Below are 18491 nucleotides of genomic sequence, written 5' to 3' on the forward strand. Positions count from 1 at the left end.
TCAAAGGCGTGGCTTTCATTCTCAATATGTGCATGTGGTGTGTGTGTTGTAGCTGCTAGGAGAGTTCTAGTGTGTGTATGCACTACTACAAAAACGTAAAACGTCAACGAATTTTATCCATTGTCGAATGCGATTTAAAATTGTTGTAACTGAGGGTGTTGTTGAAAGTACGTTCAACGACAACGGTTTTAACTGAGGGTGTTGTTAAACCGTTGTCATAACTATCATTTGCGACGGATTATTAAATTAACGACGGATTTCACCGTCGCTAATTAGCGACGTACATCATGAAAAACCATCGCTAAAATTAGCGACGGGCTTCATGAGAAACCGTCACTAATTAGCGACAGTTCAAAAAATTGTCACTAAATTTAGCGGCGGTTTTCCATATAGTTCGTCGCTAATTTTAGCGACGGTTTTTCATGATGTCTGTCGTTAATTTTTGCAGCAAAATAAAAAAAATTACTTTTAATAATTTAATAAATCTAAAAAAAAACTTACAATCTGACTATGCTAACAATATTATTGAAGCGAAAAAATTTATCATAACTCGAAACTAAAATCGTCTAAGAAAGAAATTTTAAATGTCGTGAAGTGGTGTAAAATGGACTAAAAACGCGGATATTTATAGACAATTTGCGACGATTTTTGGTGTAACCGTCGCTAAATTGATAAATTGTTGCTATTAACAACGATTAGCCAAACACCGTCGGTATTAGCGACGGTAGTTTATTAATCTGTCGCGATTAGCGACTGTTAAGAAAAACTGTCGTGATTAGCGACGGTTATGTAAAAACTTTCGCTATTAGCGACGGTTATTATTCAATCATCGCTAATTTAAAATTTTTTGACTAAACCGTCGCTAATTTAAAAATTACGACGGTTGCGCTTAAAACCGTCACTAAATTTAGTGACGATTTTGAAAAACCGTCGCTAATTTAAGAATTGCGAGGTTTTGCTAAAACTGTCGCTAAATATAGCAATAGTTTACAAAAACCGTTGTTATATATAGCAATAATTTACAAAAACCGTTGTTATTTGTCCAAACAACACGCTAATTAACAATGGTTTTCTAAAACCTTTTTGATTGTCCAAAAAACACGCTAATAGACAACGATTTATAGAACCGTTGTCTTTGACCCTAAAAAAACGGTCAAAGACAACTGTTTTAAAACGCTAAAAGACAACGGTTTTTAGAAAACCTTTGTCTTTTGCTTAAAAAAACGCTGTACGACAACGGTTTTCACTAAGACCATTGTTAAAAAGTAAAAGACAACGGTTTTAGTGAAAAATCGTTGTCGTATGTGTGTTGTTGAAAGGAAAATTTCTTGTAGTGATGGCGTGTGTTTTATGGCTTTAGGTTAGGGTTTTAGGGCTATTTATTTGTTAATTAAACATGTGTGCAAGCTAAGGCTCATTAGTCTAGTTTAATAGGCCCAACAAGCCCATCTATAAATATTTAAAATATTTTGTTTTGGAAGGTTTGTGAAATTATTATAGTAGAGTTCTCAAAAAGTTCATATTTTCGTCGAAAATCGAATACTGTTAAAAATTACGACGCGGCGTATAAAATCACCTCAAAACATCTTATCTTCAAAAGTATCATATAGTATAAACCATATTTTAAATAATTAAAAACAATTATTTAATAAAAAAAATTCATTTTTCAGCTTTCGGTCTTCGTTCTTCGATCACATCTCGAATAACCTTTAAAAAATATTTTAATTGTCTTGTTTTGGGTTGTATAGAGTATGTTTAGGTGTTAATAAGTTACGGTTCAAGTTTAGTAAATTTTGGTAAGTTTCAAGTTTATTCGGGCTAAAATCAAGGCGTACGTTTAATGTTAAAAATGAATTGGAAAATTTGTCGAGGAGCATGATTTTACGTCTAATAGATGTTTATGGGTGTGTTTTAAGAAGTTTGGTTGGATTTGGGTCGTCGTTTTAATGTCTAACAATAAATTAGGAAAGTTAGGGTTTCAAGAGCAAAACGGTCATTTTACACCTGAAAAATGTTAGACATCCTGGCAGTGCCCTGAATGCTGTAACGATTGATAAAATGTTTATTTTGAAAGTTTATGGAACTTTATTATGAAAAACGATAATGCCAAAAGACGTGTTGTATGCTTGGTTTAAAAAAAATTATATATATACATGAAGTTTTATAAGTGATGAGAATAATGAAAGTTTGAAGGAGGTGACTTGATTGTGACTAATACGATTATATGATGATATGTAAGGCCAAGGCTCAGTTGACGGGTAAGAGTGTCTCTGATGTCTCCGCCGCCTGGTATCATGGTTATACGTAGAGAGATCCATCGACCTATAGCTGATACAAAAGTCACAATTAACGATCTGAATTCAATAAAAAGAGAAAATGTATACGTATATGATGAAATGAAATGTTTATGATGAAAGGAAAAAGTTTAAAGATATGCATGTTCATGAAAAGTTATTTTATTAAAAGTATATTTCTCTGTTGTTTGTGAATGTATATTTCACTGTTGCTTGTGAATGTATATGTATTACTTGCTATCATAGTTAAAATTTGATGAGTCAATAGATTCACTAGGTGTGATCGAAGCAGGTGAGAATGATGTTGTTGATGATGGAGGACTTGATGGTTGAATTAGCTGGACTGATGGTGCACATAACCCAAGGACCTTCGCTAGTTTTTCGCATTAAGATTACTTTAAAGATTTTATAACTTTATCCTTTTAAGTGGTTTTGAGACATTTAAGAGTTTATGCTTTATTTTGAAAAATGTTAGTTTTAGGTTTGGTTTGATGATTTACGATTTTATGCTTTGAATTGCGTTTTTGGATTTTCAAATAATTAGTTGGTGAGTTTATTTTAAATGGTACAATGTATATTCATATATATATATATATATATATATGGCCGAAAGTTTAAAAAACATTCTAGTACATTTTAAAGAAAAACGAATAGTGAACGTTTCATTGGACACAAAAGTTATGCTCATTCTACAATTATGTCAATACAAGAACTTCAATACACACGATATACTTTGAGCTACTTCCGAATGGACTTAGATGGTTGGGTTCATTATTTTTCATTTTTTATGTGGAAATTGATGAATATTATTTAATTTTTTTAAAGTAATTTTATTGTGAGATGTATTTATGGATATTTAATCGTGAGATGCATCGACTTAATGACATAAAATGTCATTAAATAGTTTTTGTGATTAAGATAAAGTATTAGAAGATTTGATGGAAGCACATTATGTTTTTTTTTAAAAAAAATGTATTATTTATCTGATTAAATAATATAGCTGTTATTTATCTACTTGACAAAATATAATTTCAATCAATATTATGTTTCAATTTCAATAGTTGTCATCTATCTTTAGATTCATGTTTGTGTGTATGATATGAATATAATAAAACTTGTTCCAATTTGGCTTGCATTATTGGTTTGTGTTTGTTTTCTTGTTTAATTATCTAAACTTGTAATTATTTGTGGTGTACAAGTTTTTAAACTTTATTATAAAGCTAAAAAAATTTATTTGTTGAATCAATTGAGAGGATTTGAAACAAATATATTATTTCATTATATTTTTTATTTATCTTATATCAAGAATAAATTGTATCATTTGTATTTAAAAAATTAACATTGAAATACAAATTTTTTAATTAGTAATATGACATTTGATTTAGTTGAATAAAAATAAGCTTTTTCTTAGTGTGATTAAAATGAGAGATTTTAAAATTTTAAGTAATAAAATTTTATTTAACAATGTAATGTCTACTTGTTTTAGGAAGTTTCTCATTTATCCAGAGATTCTAATGTCATGTCTGTGCCATAAGTGAGGATCTGCTATTTTGTTTCGCAAGGAGGATGTCCGCTCACTCGCTGAATTTTCCTAATTTTGGTAACATTTTTATTTGATTACATTTATACTATTTTTGGGATCGAAATATTTCTTTTAAAATTTGATGTTTAGACTTAAAGAGTAAAATCTAATATTGTGTTATGTCTGGTATACAATGTCAATCATATATGGTTACTACCTTAAGGAGCGTTTGAGTTGGTAGATTAGGTGAGCGTTTGACAAGTGGTCAAGAATTCGATTTTCCTCTGTCAATACTTTCTAGGACAAGCATGTCGCACATGTCTTGCTCGGTAATTTTTACTTGGCTAACTTAGTTTGTAAACTACTACATTATTTCGGATGTTTACTTAGTGTACACTAATGAATAACGACTGAAAAAAAAAACATGAATTGTTACTATTAAATTATTGGTATGAATTGTTATCCTTAATGTTATAATTTGTTCATTAAATAGATTTCAAATTCAAAAAAACTTCAACAAAATATCCGATTGTTACTTAAATTTGAAGAAGTATCAAAGTTATTTCCATATTTTTTTAACAAATTAAAGTTAATAATATCATAGTTATTACTGATTGATATTAATATTATCATTAATAATAATAACAACCACCCCTTCCCGCCCTGCTTTCTCATTAATATTTTGAAACGAAGATGGAGATTTGATCCCAATGAGGATGAGAATGAGTATAAAAAAACCCGCCTCCGTCCCGTTGTCATCCATAGGCCTACACTACTAATTGCGATGGCTGAGATTTTATCAAATATTACAACAGTAAGATAACTGGCAGCAGTCAAACCCCAATTAGCAGATCGGCATGATCACTTATGGAGTAGAAACACAACAATCAAAATAAGCAACGAACAAGCGATTACAGAATTTCTACAATTATATAAGTAGGAGCATGAGGTGTGTTCACATGTGCAATCTACTGCTTGATATGCTGAAGGAGCTAACTTTCATTGGAGTTGCCACCACAAGTGGTGCTTCAGGTGAGTCGCTAACCGCAAACTTCTCATGCATGAAACGACTATCAACAATAGACTCGTCTTTCGGAACTACTTTGTAGCAGTAGCAGCTCTTCAATCCCACCTGATTCTGATAGCATTTGTGGGATCCATCCTTCACCTGTTGGAAATTCCATATCACACTAAACTTCCCGACAGTTGTAACCAGGTGGCGCTCCTGCTTCCCGTTTTCAGTTACCTAAGTGAATCAGCATGTTCCTTGGTTAAACTATCAGTTAAATATGAAGGCTGTAACAAAACATATGGAGACTCCAACAATATATGTAGGGCAAGATGAAATGTCATCATTTTCCAAGAATTGAACGTGCAGAAAATGTAAAGATGTCTACCACTAGTAAGACTAGAATGCAGCCAGTAATTCGAAACAACACATTCTTCCCCAAAATGATCGATAGTAAGGAAATTAATTGAGGTATTCCTACTGTTTCAACATAGCGGTGGCATTACCATAACTCTGCAAACAGAAAAGGGATCAACAGAAATTCCTTATTTATAAAAGAAGCCATTCATGAAGTTACTAAGACCACCAATGTCAGATTCCTTAGTCCTTATACTCACCAATACTTTATACCTATTCCAGCCAAGAAAGTATGGATGAGCCAGCAACCCTCTGACTCTTTTAATGCATCAATGGTTACCGGTTAATTATTCGATAAAGGCCACAATCATTATACTACCCTTGACTTCTTGAATAGGTCAATGAAAACATGGGCTGTAAAGCACATGCACGTAACAAAGAGTAACAATCACGATATCAAATATGACACAAACAAATCATCCATCTTTCTCTCTTCTTCTTGGCTAAAATATCACTAAAAAGTCTCAGGATGAGATTTCCAGAATTTGATTGATATATATGCCAGAAAACGGCATGGTTTAGTGAGTTTATAGATTCAACATTTCTCAAACAGAACCAAACCATGAGCTGTCAGATACAAGACAGTATTAAACACCGTAAATCTCTTCCCAAAATATTTTAATATCTAAAATTCCAGTTTCACCATAAAGGATTTCTATCAACAGTAATCATTACCCAGAAAATAATAACAATGATGCTGATAACAACAATGACAGCAATGATCGACCGTTGTCATGATATTCAGAATAATAACAATGGTATTCACAGTAATGATAACAGACCGTTGTCATGATATTCAGAATAATAACAATGGTATTCACAGTAATGATAACAGTGATGATAATCATGATAACAATAATTATTATGATGGTGATGAACAAGATCATGATATGAATGATTTTGATATTAATACTAACCAGCTCTTTTAATCCATCGTGAATAAAAAGCTTTTAATAAGACAAGTAGAATACTACTAAGCCAATACTATACAAGAATGAAATCAAGCTGCAAGAAATTATGCAAACAGGACTACATATGAATAATCAAATTCACTAACAATAAATGAAGTCTGAAAATTCAAATGCTCACATACCCACGAGAACTGTGCGTTGCGAAACTTGTTGTTTGCCCCTGCCATGTGTGAATCCAGAGGATTTAACTTCAACAATCTCGGTGCCGAGATTTTATTCCCCATGCGACCAGCGAATCCAGTTTTTACCTTCCCATCCTTGTCTGAAAACAGACTACATATGAGAATCAAGTAAGTATCGGTGGTTCCCAAGATCCATTTCCCATCATAGGTAACATCCACATGAGTAATGGGGGAACCAAGTCCTGGAAATGCAGTTTTGGCCTGCCTCATAGAACTTGTCGAATACAGTCTAATCTTGCCATCAATTGACCCGACCACAATCGATCCATCACCAGTGGTTGCGAAGCACTGAAAATTAGTCCCTCTTGCAAACTGATGCCCCTGAGTCCAATTCAATACAGGGGTGCTCTCATTCACGATATCCTGAACGATACCTTTGCGATCACGCATATCCCATCGACACAACCTATTATCATCCAGACCCAAGAAGGTTGCTCCTGATGGATCCATTTGAGCTCCTTTACTATCATTCGTTATATCCCTCATAGTAATATCAGTCCCATCCTTCTCAAACCTCCACTCACTCACAATCCTCCCGGTTTCAATGTCAAGCTGATGCAACCCAGTGGAATGTGGTTTCCCATCCATCACTGGACTCATGAGAAGCATATTAGTCTCAGCCTTCATCAGCAAAGTCTTCCTTGGAGTCATGTAATTCGTGCTACTACCCCCATTTGTCCTACTCAACCTTCCTTCGTTGAAATTCACATAAATCCCCTTCCCCTGAATCCCATGATGATAATTTCTCACGACCTGAATCCCGGAGTCACCAACCAAGAAACTGTTGTCTAAAGCACCCAATGTCAAGCTCTGAATTGCGCTACCAGTGACCCCAGCCTCCTCAAACTCCTCTGTCAAATCATGCCCTCTTACATTTGTTTTCACCAGAGGAGTCACTGCCGAATTCTCTTCCGCATCTTCCCACATAGAATCATCCGCAATCTCGGGGTTCGCCCACCCCATAAAGTCCTTCCCATAAACCTTCAGCTTATTCTCATTATTAGCTTCATACCCATAAGTATTCTCGAACACACATTCCTGATACCTCTTAGTAAAATCATCATACTCTTCCGTGGTAAAAAATTTGGCTGCCCAAACCCCATTGGCCACAAAATCCACGCGCTTCTGCTCCTTAGACGCCTTCAGCTGCAAATTTTCATCAACCTTAGCTCTCACCTTCGACCCAATTCTCAAAACCCAGGAGTCATTCTGCTCAGATCCTTCTTCATCTCCATCATCATCATCTCCATCAGCATTAGTCTTGCAAAACGAGTAAGAAGCGAGCTTTTCCGACACAACCCATTTGGATTTAGCGGTGTTCCCACCGATGTGGAGGTACAGCTTCACCGCATTCTTGGGACTCAGGTCGTTGTTGACGTTATTGTACTTAAGCTTGAGTGCTTTGAGCCTGGACTCAACATCTTCCAAAGAAGACGGCGATTTGGGGTCGCGTTTCTTGTCCGAGAGGTACGACGATGGGGTTCCGTAGGTATCTTCCGATTCAGATTCATGAGTGGCGGTTTCAAGGAATTCTGATTCGGATTCGCAGTCGGAGAGATCAAGATCTTCTCGGCTGTGGCCGGCTCCCATTACGGCGGCGTTCGGAGGTGCAAATGAAGGGACAGAGGAGCGGGAGTTGAAAAGTTTGAAAATGAAGCATCTGAAATCTAACTTTGTTTATTAGAGCTTTTCTGCATTTCAAAATGCCAAAAAACGTGATGAGTTCTCACAAACAAGTTATACTAATTTTTTATTTAGATCATTCATAAAAAATTATTATTTTATGATACGGATCTCTTATTTAGATCATTCATGAAAAAATATTATTTTTTATGCTAAGAATATTATTTTTATTGTGAATATCGCTAGGGTTGACCCGTCTCATTGATAAAAATTTGTGAGACCGTATCACGAGAAACCTACTCATTTTACAAAGAAAATATTACTCTAAATATTAACATATTTGCAACTCACAAAGTGTTATAGAAATAAAATCTTACACAACTTGAATGGGTTGAGATGAATCATGTAAGAAAACTTTAGAATGGGATGATTTCGATTTATTGAGAGCTCTCCTTGATTTGAAGACGAAAAACATATTATCCTTAATCCTTCAACTTTGAAAAGAAAAGGCTAAGAAATCTATTATTTTACTATCTTATTATAGTATAAAACCCTTTCAAAAACTGTTTCTTAATTAATTGGGTGAAGTTTTAGAGAACTGTTAGGGTAATTGGTAATTTCAAACACTTCAATTATCCCTCAAACTTCTCATCACACTTACTTTATCCTCGCAGACTTTCCAACGAATGTAACACGTCTCTCACTCCTCTCCTCTCCTCTCCTCTCCTCTCGACACAATCATCTTTGCCCTCTGCGGTTTTGCGCCCAAGGTACCGTCGCACACCTAAGCACACCGTATTTGTCTCCATCTCTTCTGATCCCAACGCACGAGCCCAATGCAAAAAATGCACGTGGGATCTTTGAAACAATTATGATCATTTTGATAATAATAATAATAAGTTTGATATGTTTTACCAAGAAAGTCAATGGTTCGAGCCCGTATAGCCCTAAAATCACTGCAACCGCATTTTCCCTCGTCAGTGCTACACCTAAGAGACTGTCTCCCCTGAGCGTGTCGTATCTGTGTCCACCTTCTCTGTCCCGTCTGTGCACCAATCTACATTTCAATTTTGAGATGTCGATGGAACTTTGATATGAAGATTTTTAGTTTCAAGATGTAACTGGTCCCTTCGATATATATTTTGGAATTTATATTTATCTTTTAATTGTGATATTTAGATTAGAGTAGAGTTGATCTTGTTATTTTGTAAGTCATGGCATGAAACCATTGTGTTATTCAGCACTTTCATTTATTGTTATTATATATATACATGCATTGCATGCTTATAAAACATTCTGGTGTATAATTTTTTTTGATATTAGATAATTTTTATATAAGAAATTAGAGATTATAAAAATCAAGAATTTGATAGATTTATGAGATATTTTGATAACTAATTTGTACAATTATTTAAGAAACCTAAATTTTTATTATAAGTAAAATTATGGTTTCATAATATTTTTTGATATATTTTTTTTTAAAATAAAATCTAGAAATTAAATTAGAATAACATTGAGATACAATGTTTAGAAGCCACGAAGGAGCACCACCATGAAGTCATTCAACTGAATTAGGGGGAAAAAAAGGCTTTACGTGATAACAAATGCGTCACTCTATTCGTCATATGTCGCATATGTTTGATCGATATGAGTTTATTCCGCTCTAACAAGGACTAGATTTCGAAAGCCAAGACACTGAACGGACCAAGCTCATCGAGAGGAGACATAACCATCCGAATATGATCCAATGAGTCCAAGAAAATACATAACGTAAACAAAAATCCAAATCACTTTTCATTGCCAACAACTCTGCAACTGTAACGGATCCTGGAAATCTGATAGGAGTTGCAAGTGCACTCCAAATCAGCCCCTGATCATCTTGCACCACAATCCCAGCACTGAATCTGTTATTTTTTCATGTCAAAACCTGCATCCACGTCTAATATGAGATGGTTCGGGGGCGAAAGAGACCACGTTTTTTCAAAATTGCAAAACATTCAAAATTCTCTTGCTTAACAGAGGTTTTTTTCATATTTTTTTTCAAAAAAAACATCTTAACATATTGAATATATAAATGATTAAAAACAGAGAGGACAAAATAATAATAATAATAATAATAAACAGAGAGGACACAAGAAACACTATGCAGTATTCACCTAAAGTTTACATTCTGCATTATGGCCTTATGGTTATGAATACAACGTTTTTATTGACAAATGAGTAACTAATATGCAACAACATCACTAGCCAAGAGCCAATGTCGCGATACCGCAAGATGACTACTTTGATTGCCTATACCTATAATTATATTTAAAAAAGTCACTACACAAAAGAATTTCTAAGTTTCCAAGGTTCAGCACCATGATCCAAACAAGAGAATATATCCAAGCATTGAGACTGTTCATGAATGTCGTCGATTCACGTGAACGATGGAGATGTTGAAACCCCAGTTCATTAGGCTCCAACTGCACTCCACGGTTACCACCCGGACAAAAATGATCCAATAAACTGGCTGTTATCTCTAATTATGTACAGTGTCTTTTTAAGTATAGTGTGATTTCAGTTTTTGTATGAACTCTAAAGTGTCTTTATAAGAAGGGTCGCCACGGCTCAAAGGCTTGCAAGAATTTATATGATCTGTTGAATCCAAAACCTGAAGAGAAACAACAAATTGCAAATCAGTGTTCAACATAAAATATGAAATTTAACATATTAATTTGGCATTTGGCAATTGGATCCAATCCTGGTTTGTATGATTATGCTCTGAATATGGATACAATCTTGATTGAAGCTGATTAAGATCTGAATCAAACAAATTTGAAATAAATCATTTGTTTTATTAGTTATCATTGATGTTACGAATTTCATGATCATGTTACATTATTTCTATACATAAAAACAAGACTGCAGTGAGATGATTTTATTACATAGATCTTTTGGAATGAGAACCACGTACAGTGTAAATTTGGACTTTGATAGAAAAATGACGATCTTACTGGATCTGAATTTAATCAAGTAAGCTAAAAGTATTGATGCAGGTCCAGGAGTACACACATCCGAATCCAACCCATAGATTACCCATAAAAATATGAAGCTAAAATTTTGCACTGCCACCCTTCCGTCGCTAAAATGACCAAGATTTAGCATGCTTCCCACTACGTGATAAGTTTTTCAATCAATTGCAATATAAAATTTTAAAAATATAAAGATGCACAGAAAAAGCATATATATTTATATAAAAAAAAAAAAAAGCAAACTCAATTTCACGTGCACTCTGAAGAGCTCGAGTTGCACACTTCCACCCAGATTCCCTATCACATAATCACGTGTTCACTCAACTTCCTACTAGTACAAGTATGAAAAGCAATCTCTACTATGAGGTAAATCTCAGATGTCCGTAACATGTTAGACACCATGATGATAACAATTCAATTACGCGATGCTGAACGCTAGACATATGCCTCAATAGTTTACACTGAAAAGGGAAATAATGAAATAGCCAATACTTACAACAAGTTCACCAAATCCAGGATACGCTGATTCCAAGGGTACAATCTCCATTCGAAATGCCCACCCTCCATAACCTTCAACAATTGGGGTTACCTTGGTCTTCCAAAACGTAGATAGACATCAAATCAACAAATGATTGGTACGAAATGAATTAATGATTCAGACAAAATGTAGGTAACTACCTCACAGAAACTGAGGACATCAAGCAACCTTTTCTTGTGAAGTTGACGGACAAAATCATTAAGCTCAACTAACCGTGGAGATCCACTTCTTAGTTCTCCTATCTGGTGACAGCAAAAACAATCCACATCATTCCAATACTCACAGTACTAGTTATGCAACAAGGAGATAAACTTCAATCACAAGTGGGAAGAAAAGGGGGGATAATTTAAAGGACAGCACATATGAGAATGCAAAATACGAACAGTAGGAGCAGGACGCAACACAAGACCCATACGCCATGGCATGTCTGCAAGTTTGCTACCAAAATGTGGACAACTGTAGAACACCTAAAACATTCATGCATAAGGAACCTTTTAGCGCAAATTTAATTTATCTAACAGAAAGGTGAACACGCATAATTTAATCAACTGCAGAAACACATACAATTCCAATGGTATTATTAACAAAATTATCCTTGTTTTCTGTCCTTGCTTGAAATAACATCTGCTTGACCACCAAGCCTCCCATGCTGCAAAAAGAAAGAAATTTATGATATAAATTCTCCGTAGGCAAATGCCATATGGATTACAATTTTCCACGATGCGGAGACAGGGATGAAAATCATTTGTGATATCTTGTCATATCATGGAAAAACTCCGATATGGAGGTTGACTGAACCAAATATAGTCAACTACAATAGGAATATTCCAAGTAATTGTTTTTTATTTCTGAAAAATAAACAAATTCAACAAACCAAGCCTGTAAAAATACTGTTCTACAGGTTCAAGTCTGTATCTCAGGCAAACAGAAGAAAAATCTTCCTATACATCCTTTAAGAGTCTAATAATAAATTTTCTACACCTGCCTGACTTCATGAATCTCCTTGACGTCTTTCAAATATCAATAACATTCATTAGTTCATTCAAACACCTTTCGAAATTCAGAGTCCTATGTAAAAGAGATTTGAATATGGGTGCTATATTGTGCTATTATTTTATTTAAGTGCTTTGCTTGCCAATTCCTATCTAAGACAGGCTTCTGTCGTTCCATAGACATAAAAATTAATTATAAACATCATAAATACAATTCATTAAAGCAGAATTGTATATATTGAAGCAAAAAGTAAGAATGTGAGTTAAACATCAATTTTCCTAAGAGAAATTGTGTATGCGCAGCAAGATGGGAGCTTGCCTATGAGTTACAAATACAACTGGTCGATCCCCAATGCCTGCAGCAACAAGTTTTTCCAACATCATGGAGCTAACTTCCTGCAAATTGCGAAGAAAGCAGAACAGCTAAACATCTAAATAGACCATAGCATAAAGTGAAAAATAAGAGAAGCAAACCAAAACGACTGGTGAAAAAAATAACAAAATTAAAAGAAAATTAAAAGTCAATTCTACATATTTGACAAGCCCCAAACAGTTATTTCACTTGACTGTCATCTCAAGGAACTAATAAGCATAAATAGAGCACAACATTGTCCTCGCATAATTCATTCCAAGGCTATACAAAGTAGAATTTCTATCTAACCAATTTATGGATCACATTTTATGCCTACTATCACACCCCATTTATCTGTTTTGTATCCAGTAGAAATTTAAGTAACTGTGAGTTGTGGCGGTATGAAGAAAAAAGGTTTTTTGGTACCAGTGAGAGTTAATCATTTGTGGTTCATTTATTTACACAAGGCAAGGTTAATGTGCTATGGCAAACAAATCAAGACACGCTGTTATTTGGTAAATGATTAAGTACCAAATGTTCAGTAACTTATCTACATAATTGCTAAAACACAAACACACCTGAAGAGGTAGGCTTGCTCCAGACCATTGAGTAAGATTTGTCTGCATGTATCATTGGCTCAAAAGTCAGAGTTCGAAAAAGTAAACAATAATCCCCCAAAAGATCTCTTAATTCAAGTATCCAGCTTCTTAATCTGATTAAATAACCCAACTTTGATGGTAGCATATTGTTGAAATAAATCCAAGAAACTGGAGTAGTTTAAACACGGTAATGAGTTAAATAAGACAACTTGAACCTTGTATTTGAGGCTAAACAAGCGGGCATTGGGGAAGTCAGCTGCAAGCCATTCTCCAGGCCAAAATGTTCCTTGTTTGCCAGCCTCTTCGTCAATCTTTTCAACAAGGCCAGACTTTGTTGATGACTTGTCCTCGGATAACCGCCAAGTTTTGAAGGGACCTCCACGAAGGCCATGGACAAAAACGACGTCCAATGGAGGAACCTCTATTTCCAAGCTGTTTCTTGTTCCGGGTGTGGAAGCAGGAGATTTGTCATCTTCTGAAGATTTGGTATGTGACCTATCTTCTGTATCGATGGAATCATCATCATCTGGCGATGTGTCGACAAAGTTTGGTGCTCTTTTCTCTATAAATTTCCAGTGAGGCAATTCAGGATTAATTAAAAATATCATATCAGAATACCGAGGGCAGGACCGCTTTTTGTTTAAAGAACCACTTTCAGAAGCATCGTCATTTTCAGAGATCCAACAAGCTGGATCACTACAAAAAGCATTCAAGAGTATTGCCCTGGCATAACTCTGAATTTTAAGGTCATTACAACCAGGAATATGCCCTGTAGCACATTCCTCGAGCCATTTACACAAAGATTTATCATCTAAAATTGCTTTTTGGATGTCAGGAAGAGCTGAAAGTACAGTAAGTAGTCGAGCTGCATGCCTCCGAATATGAGCTGTAGCAGGAACTCTTATATTAGATGGGTCATATGCATCATCAACAGATGAATCAGCAGGGGAAGATTGCAACCGCTCCTGTGCCTCCAGATCTCGTGATGCATCATATGCTTCAATTGCAGCTAGTTGCTCGTAATCATCTTCCAACAAAAGACGTCTAAGCAAACACAACACTCCGCACTCGGCTATTTTGTGTTGACAAATGGGATCGTCAGCACATATTTCTGCTAGAGCTTTGATGCCTTTTAGAGTGGCCAAAGCAGAATCTGCAGCAGTAATTTTTGGTGCTTTGTCCTTCTTAAGATTCTTAAATGGTCCTGCAAAGGGTTCGAGGCAGAAAAGCTCAGCTAGTGGAAACATATCGTCATTGTCAGTGGCCATTCCAAGTTGCCTTCCTGCTAAGCTAACAACGGCATTCGCCAACTGACTTGCGGTCTGGGTAGCTGAAACAACATTCGACAGATCAATTTGAGTCTGCAAGGAAGAAAACTTTCACAAAATCATGAGAATGACCAAAATGATTTGATGGAATCAATTTTTAATAAAAACAGGAAGGGATCAATATTTATTCAAAACAGGATATGTAAATCTATGTGATCAATAACTCCAGTGTACAATTCATCAACAGACCTTCACTTTATCACTATCAAGCTGGGCATTTCCCTTTGTTAATGTTGCTTTCCTGCAGCTCAGAGTATCTGTCAGCATAACAGTCAACCATCCTTGAGAAATTGGTATAGAGGATGGCCCATAATCTTCGAGAATGTGTGAGAGGATACTTATTGCTGATGAACGAATTGTGTCAGAAGAAACTTTGCCAAATATCCAAGGGAGTAAAATTGCTGACCATTTTTGACTCTCTTCAAGAGACATATGCAGTTCCCTGGAGCATAATAATTTCAAAGCTTTTGACAATGATTCTTGGACAGGTTTATGCATCACCGTTCGTTTAACAGCATCCCTCATCAAATGAAGACCTTTATCCATCACTACTTCCTGAGCTTCAGGGCTTCTCTCAATGGAAACCAACAATGCAGATAAAGCCACTTGAGCCAAAGGTATGTCCCGAGTTTTGCTAGCTTGAGAAATAGTACAAAGTAGGCTTGAACCCCATTCAGAAACGGAATCATTTAGAGGCAGATTTTGGTCCTCTAAGAGTAACTGAGCCACCAAGCTCCCATGCCATCTCACTGATCTCTCAGGTGCCATCAAAGCGCTCATAACCGCATGCCCATCTCGATCTAGTTCTTGAATATGAGACCTATTACCTGCAGAAGCCATTGCCCAGTTCGCTAGTGCCCATGCCGCAAATGGAACAGCCACATGTTCAGAATGCAAATCATCCCAAAGGCCAGGAACAACAGCAGAAGACAATTTAGCTTGTGCAGGAGAGGCTTCACTTATTTTGTTGAAGAACAAATTCTTTGGCACCAATTTTACTGTCCTGAGGTCACTGGCATCAGAATGCTCCATTTCTGCAACTCCACTAACTCCTGAAAAGCCCAAAACTGTGGTACCTCCAAGAACCTTAATTCCGATACCCTTCAATCCTGTTCCACCATTATTATCATCTTCGTCCTCATGCAGCTCATCCCAGTGCATGCCTCCCTCGATCACTTCGATAGCTGCTGCAATATCTCTAGTTTCGGCATTCTCTGGTAGCAATGGCTTGAAAGTTATTTTCTCCACACTGTCACAGTTGGAAGTAACAACATCCATAATAGCAGCCACAAGCATGCTCCTACCTTTCAAAGAAGTAGAAACATCGAATGAACTACGTCTTGGTTGCTGCTTCACAAAAACACGGTATATAAGTGCCACTAAAACCAAGAGGCTCCAAAAAAATTGGTACTTTGCGATTCCTCCACAATTTGGAAGTAAGCAATCCCACATAGTCAATGATAGATAAAACAAACATCGACAGAAGTTATTACCCAGAAATGATGGGGCTCTGACAAAGCCAAGGACATCTCCTTTGAAGTAAAGTTTTTAACAAAAAAACAGTTCCTCACGCGTCTATCATTTACATAACAGAAACGACAATAGTACACAAAGTCTCTAAAATTGTGACACCAAGAGAAAAAAAGAATTGGCATTCAAGGTTCCAAATTTCTGAACACTGATACAATCGGAGCTAAAAATTTTAAATAAACCAAATAGCATTAGCGTTTCCCAAATGATTGGACTGCTATGAATCAGACAGATCAAATATTTTCCCTTATAAGCACATTGCAGGATCATCTACCATACAATGCTCAAACATACAACAATTCCATCAATCTAAGTATACTTGAGAGAACAGAAACAGATGCATAAAACATGAAAAACTCAATGAAATCAACAAATATAACCGCTTACGTTCTTTGATCGCCGAGGTTGAGCAGAGAAAATAAATTTCAACAAATAAGGAACAGCATGAGGCCGTGCAAAAACCTCCTGGCACACATTTGGATCCGCAATCAAGTACGCTAATGCCCTGGCGGCTTCAGACTGCGCCCCATTACCCTCCTTGGGCACTGCCACAGTTTCCAACAACCAATCGATCACAGCACCGCCTCCGGCACCAACTATGGCAGCCCTCCGGCTCTCGTTCACCGCCACAATATCTGCCAACAGCGCCGCCACCCGCAGTTCGAACCCCGCCCTAACCTCATGGTTCGCGGACGACATCACCGACCTCAGCGACTGCCACAAAACCGACGCCGCCACGCTGGTCTGCTTCATCTTATGCAATACTCTATTGAAAGATTCGTTGTATCTTTCGACCGCAATTTCGAGTTCCTCGTACATCAATCTCGTTCTCTTCCAATGGTCCGAAGGGGCCTCGTTTTGGGAGGTTGTCAGGGTGTAGGAGGCGAGAAGTACGGTGGAGGTGATGGCGGCGGTGATGGAAATTTTGGAGAAAGAGGAGTAGGAAGACGACGGGGAGGGGAGTGGGGAGGGACGCTGATTTTGGAGAATAACTGGCGGCGGTGGAGGGACAAGGCTGACATCCTTGAAGGGTTCAGAATTGGAAGAAAACGCACGGCGGAAGAGCGGGAGGCGAAGATTCCGGCGATAGAATCGGTAGAAACGTAGCATTACGGAGAATTTTGCCACATCGAATCGTGTTTCATGTTATCTATGTGTGATCACGACGAATTAAGGCGCCGGAGAGTGAGGGGCATTTTGGGAAATACGGGTGAAAGAATAAGAGTGCAATTTTTTTAATCAAATAATTAATATAATTTTTAAAATTTTAAAATTGTATGGTTAAAAATTTTGTCTTGGCTTGGAAGTGTTTGTTTGTTAATGGTGTAATTATAAAAAAAATTTATAATGATATTAATTATAACGAAAACTTGTGTGAAACGATCTCACGGTCGTATTTTGTGAGACGGATCTCTTATTGAATCATCCATGAAAAAGTATTATTTTTTATGCTAAAAATATTACTTTTTACTGTGAATAACGGTAGGGTTAATCTGTCTCACAAATCAGACCGTCTCACAAATAAAGATTTGTGAGATCGTCTCACAAGAGACCTACTCATTAATTATTTAATTATATGATTGGATCGTAAATTGGTAGAACGATCAATATAAGACTAAAAATGTCACATTACAAAACTGAAATTGAAATTTTGCCGAACATTTCCGATTACACGTCAATTATAAGGCATTGGCTCTAGTAATCTTAGTATAACATCTCGTTAACCTTTTTTGTTTATTTTCCAAAAAAAAAAAGGAATATTTTCAATCTTCTATGGTATTTGATAATTGATTTATTTAGTTAAAATATTTTTCAACTAGTACTGTTATTTTTACCTAATTATTAAAAATTTTAAAAATAAATTTTACTTTAAATCGGTTTATATTAGAACAAAAATAGCAACAGAAAGAAAAAACGAACCGACTTTTAGATATTCTTTTCTTATTCCACATTTTTCCTTTTTTTTTAATTCTCTATTTTGGGTCAAACACTTGATCAAAAAGCAAGAAAAGTTATTTAAGAAAAACTATTTAAAATTCAATATTTTCTTTCGTTGTTGGAAATTTTATAAAATTATTGTGGTGATGAAACCTCGATGGAAGATAAGAACAGTAAAAATT

The 18491-nt window shown here is 35.9% G+C and overlaps 2 protein-coding genes across 3 annotated transcripts; both read right to left on the reverse strand.

The window, feature by feature from the left end:
* Positions 1–4575: 4575 nt before the first annotated feature.
* LOC142521118 (protein CYPRO4) lies at positions 4576–8086 on the reverse strand. The gene is made up of 2 exons (XM_075624313.1): positions 6336–8086; positions 4576–5062 (listed from the first exon to the last, which is right to left on the reverse strand). Exons 1-2 carry the CDS (start codon positions 7983–7985, stop codon positions 4772–4774), a joined length of 1941 nt encoding a protein of 646 aa, XP_075480428.1. The 5' UTR covers positions 7986–8086; the 3' UTR covers positions 4576–4771.
* Positions 8087–10167: 2081 nt separating this feature from the next.
* Positions 10168–17543, reverse strand: LOC142520119 (uncharacterized). Of its 2 annotated transcripts, XM_075623097.1 has the most exons (10): positions 16759–17540; positions 15031–16188; positions 13729–14874; positions 13493–13534; positions 12882–12958; positions 12135–12219; positions 11954–12037; positions 11711–11812; positions 11529–11627; positions 10168–10671 (listed from the first exon to the last, which is right to left on the reverse strand). In XM_075623097.1, exons 1-10 carry the CDS (start codon positions 17479–17481, stop codon positions 10561–10563), a joined length of 3627 nt encoding a protein of 1208 aa, XP_075479212.1. In that variant the 5' UTR covers positions 17482–17540; the 3' UTR covers positions 10168–10560. The 2 variants fall into 2 exon arrangements, with proteins under 2 accessions (XP_075479212.1, XP_075479213.1); XM_075623098.1 differs by lacking the exons at positions 10168–10671; positions 11529–11627; positions 11711–11812 and having other exon boundaries at positions 11954–12061; positions 16759–17543.
* Positions 17544–18491: the final 948 nt, after the last annotated feature.

The sequence above is a fragment of the Primulina tabacum genome, chromosome 12 (genome assembly GCF_025594145.1).
Source record: "Primulina tabacum isolate GXHZ01 chromosome 12, ASM2559414v2, whole genome shotgun sequence".
Taxonomy (NCBI): domain Eukaryota; kingdom Viridiplantae; phylum Streptophyta; class Magnoliopsida; order Lamiales; family Gesneriaceae; genus Primulina; species Primulina tabacum.

Coding starts and splice junctions, on each gene's coding strand:
- LOC142521118 (XM_075624313.1), bottom strand. CDS start 7,985: ATGGGAGCCGGCCACAGCCGAGAAGATCTTGATCTCTCCGACTGCGAA. Junction 5,063..6,335: donor GCAACGCACAGTTCTCGTGG/GTATGTGAGCAT, acceptor TGATTCACTTAG/GTAACTGAAAACGGGAAGCA.
- LOC142520119 (XM_075623097.1), bottom strand. CDS start 17,481: ATGCTACGTTTCTACCGATTCTATCGCCGGAATCTTCGCCTCCCGCTC. Junction 14,875..15,030: donor TTGATAGTGATAAAGTGAAG/GTCTGTTGATGA, acceptor TCTTCCTTGCAG/ACTCAAATTGATCTGTCGAA. Junction 11,813..11,953: donor TGTTGCGTCCTGCTCCTACT/GTTCGTATTTTG, acceptor TGCTGTCACCAG/ATAGGAGAACTAAGAAGTGG.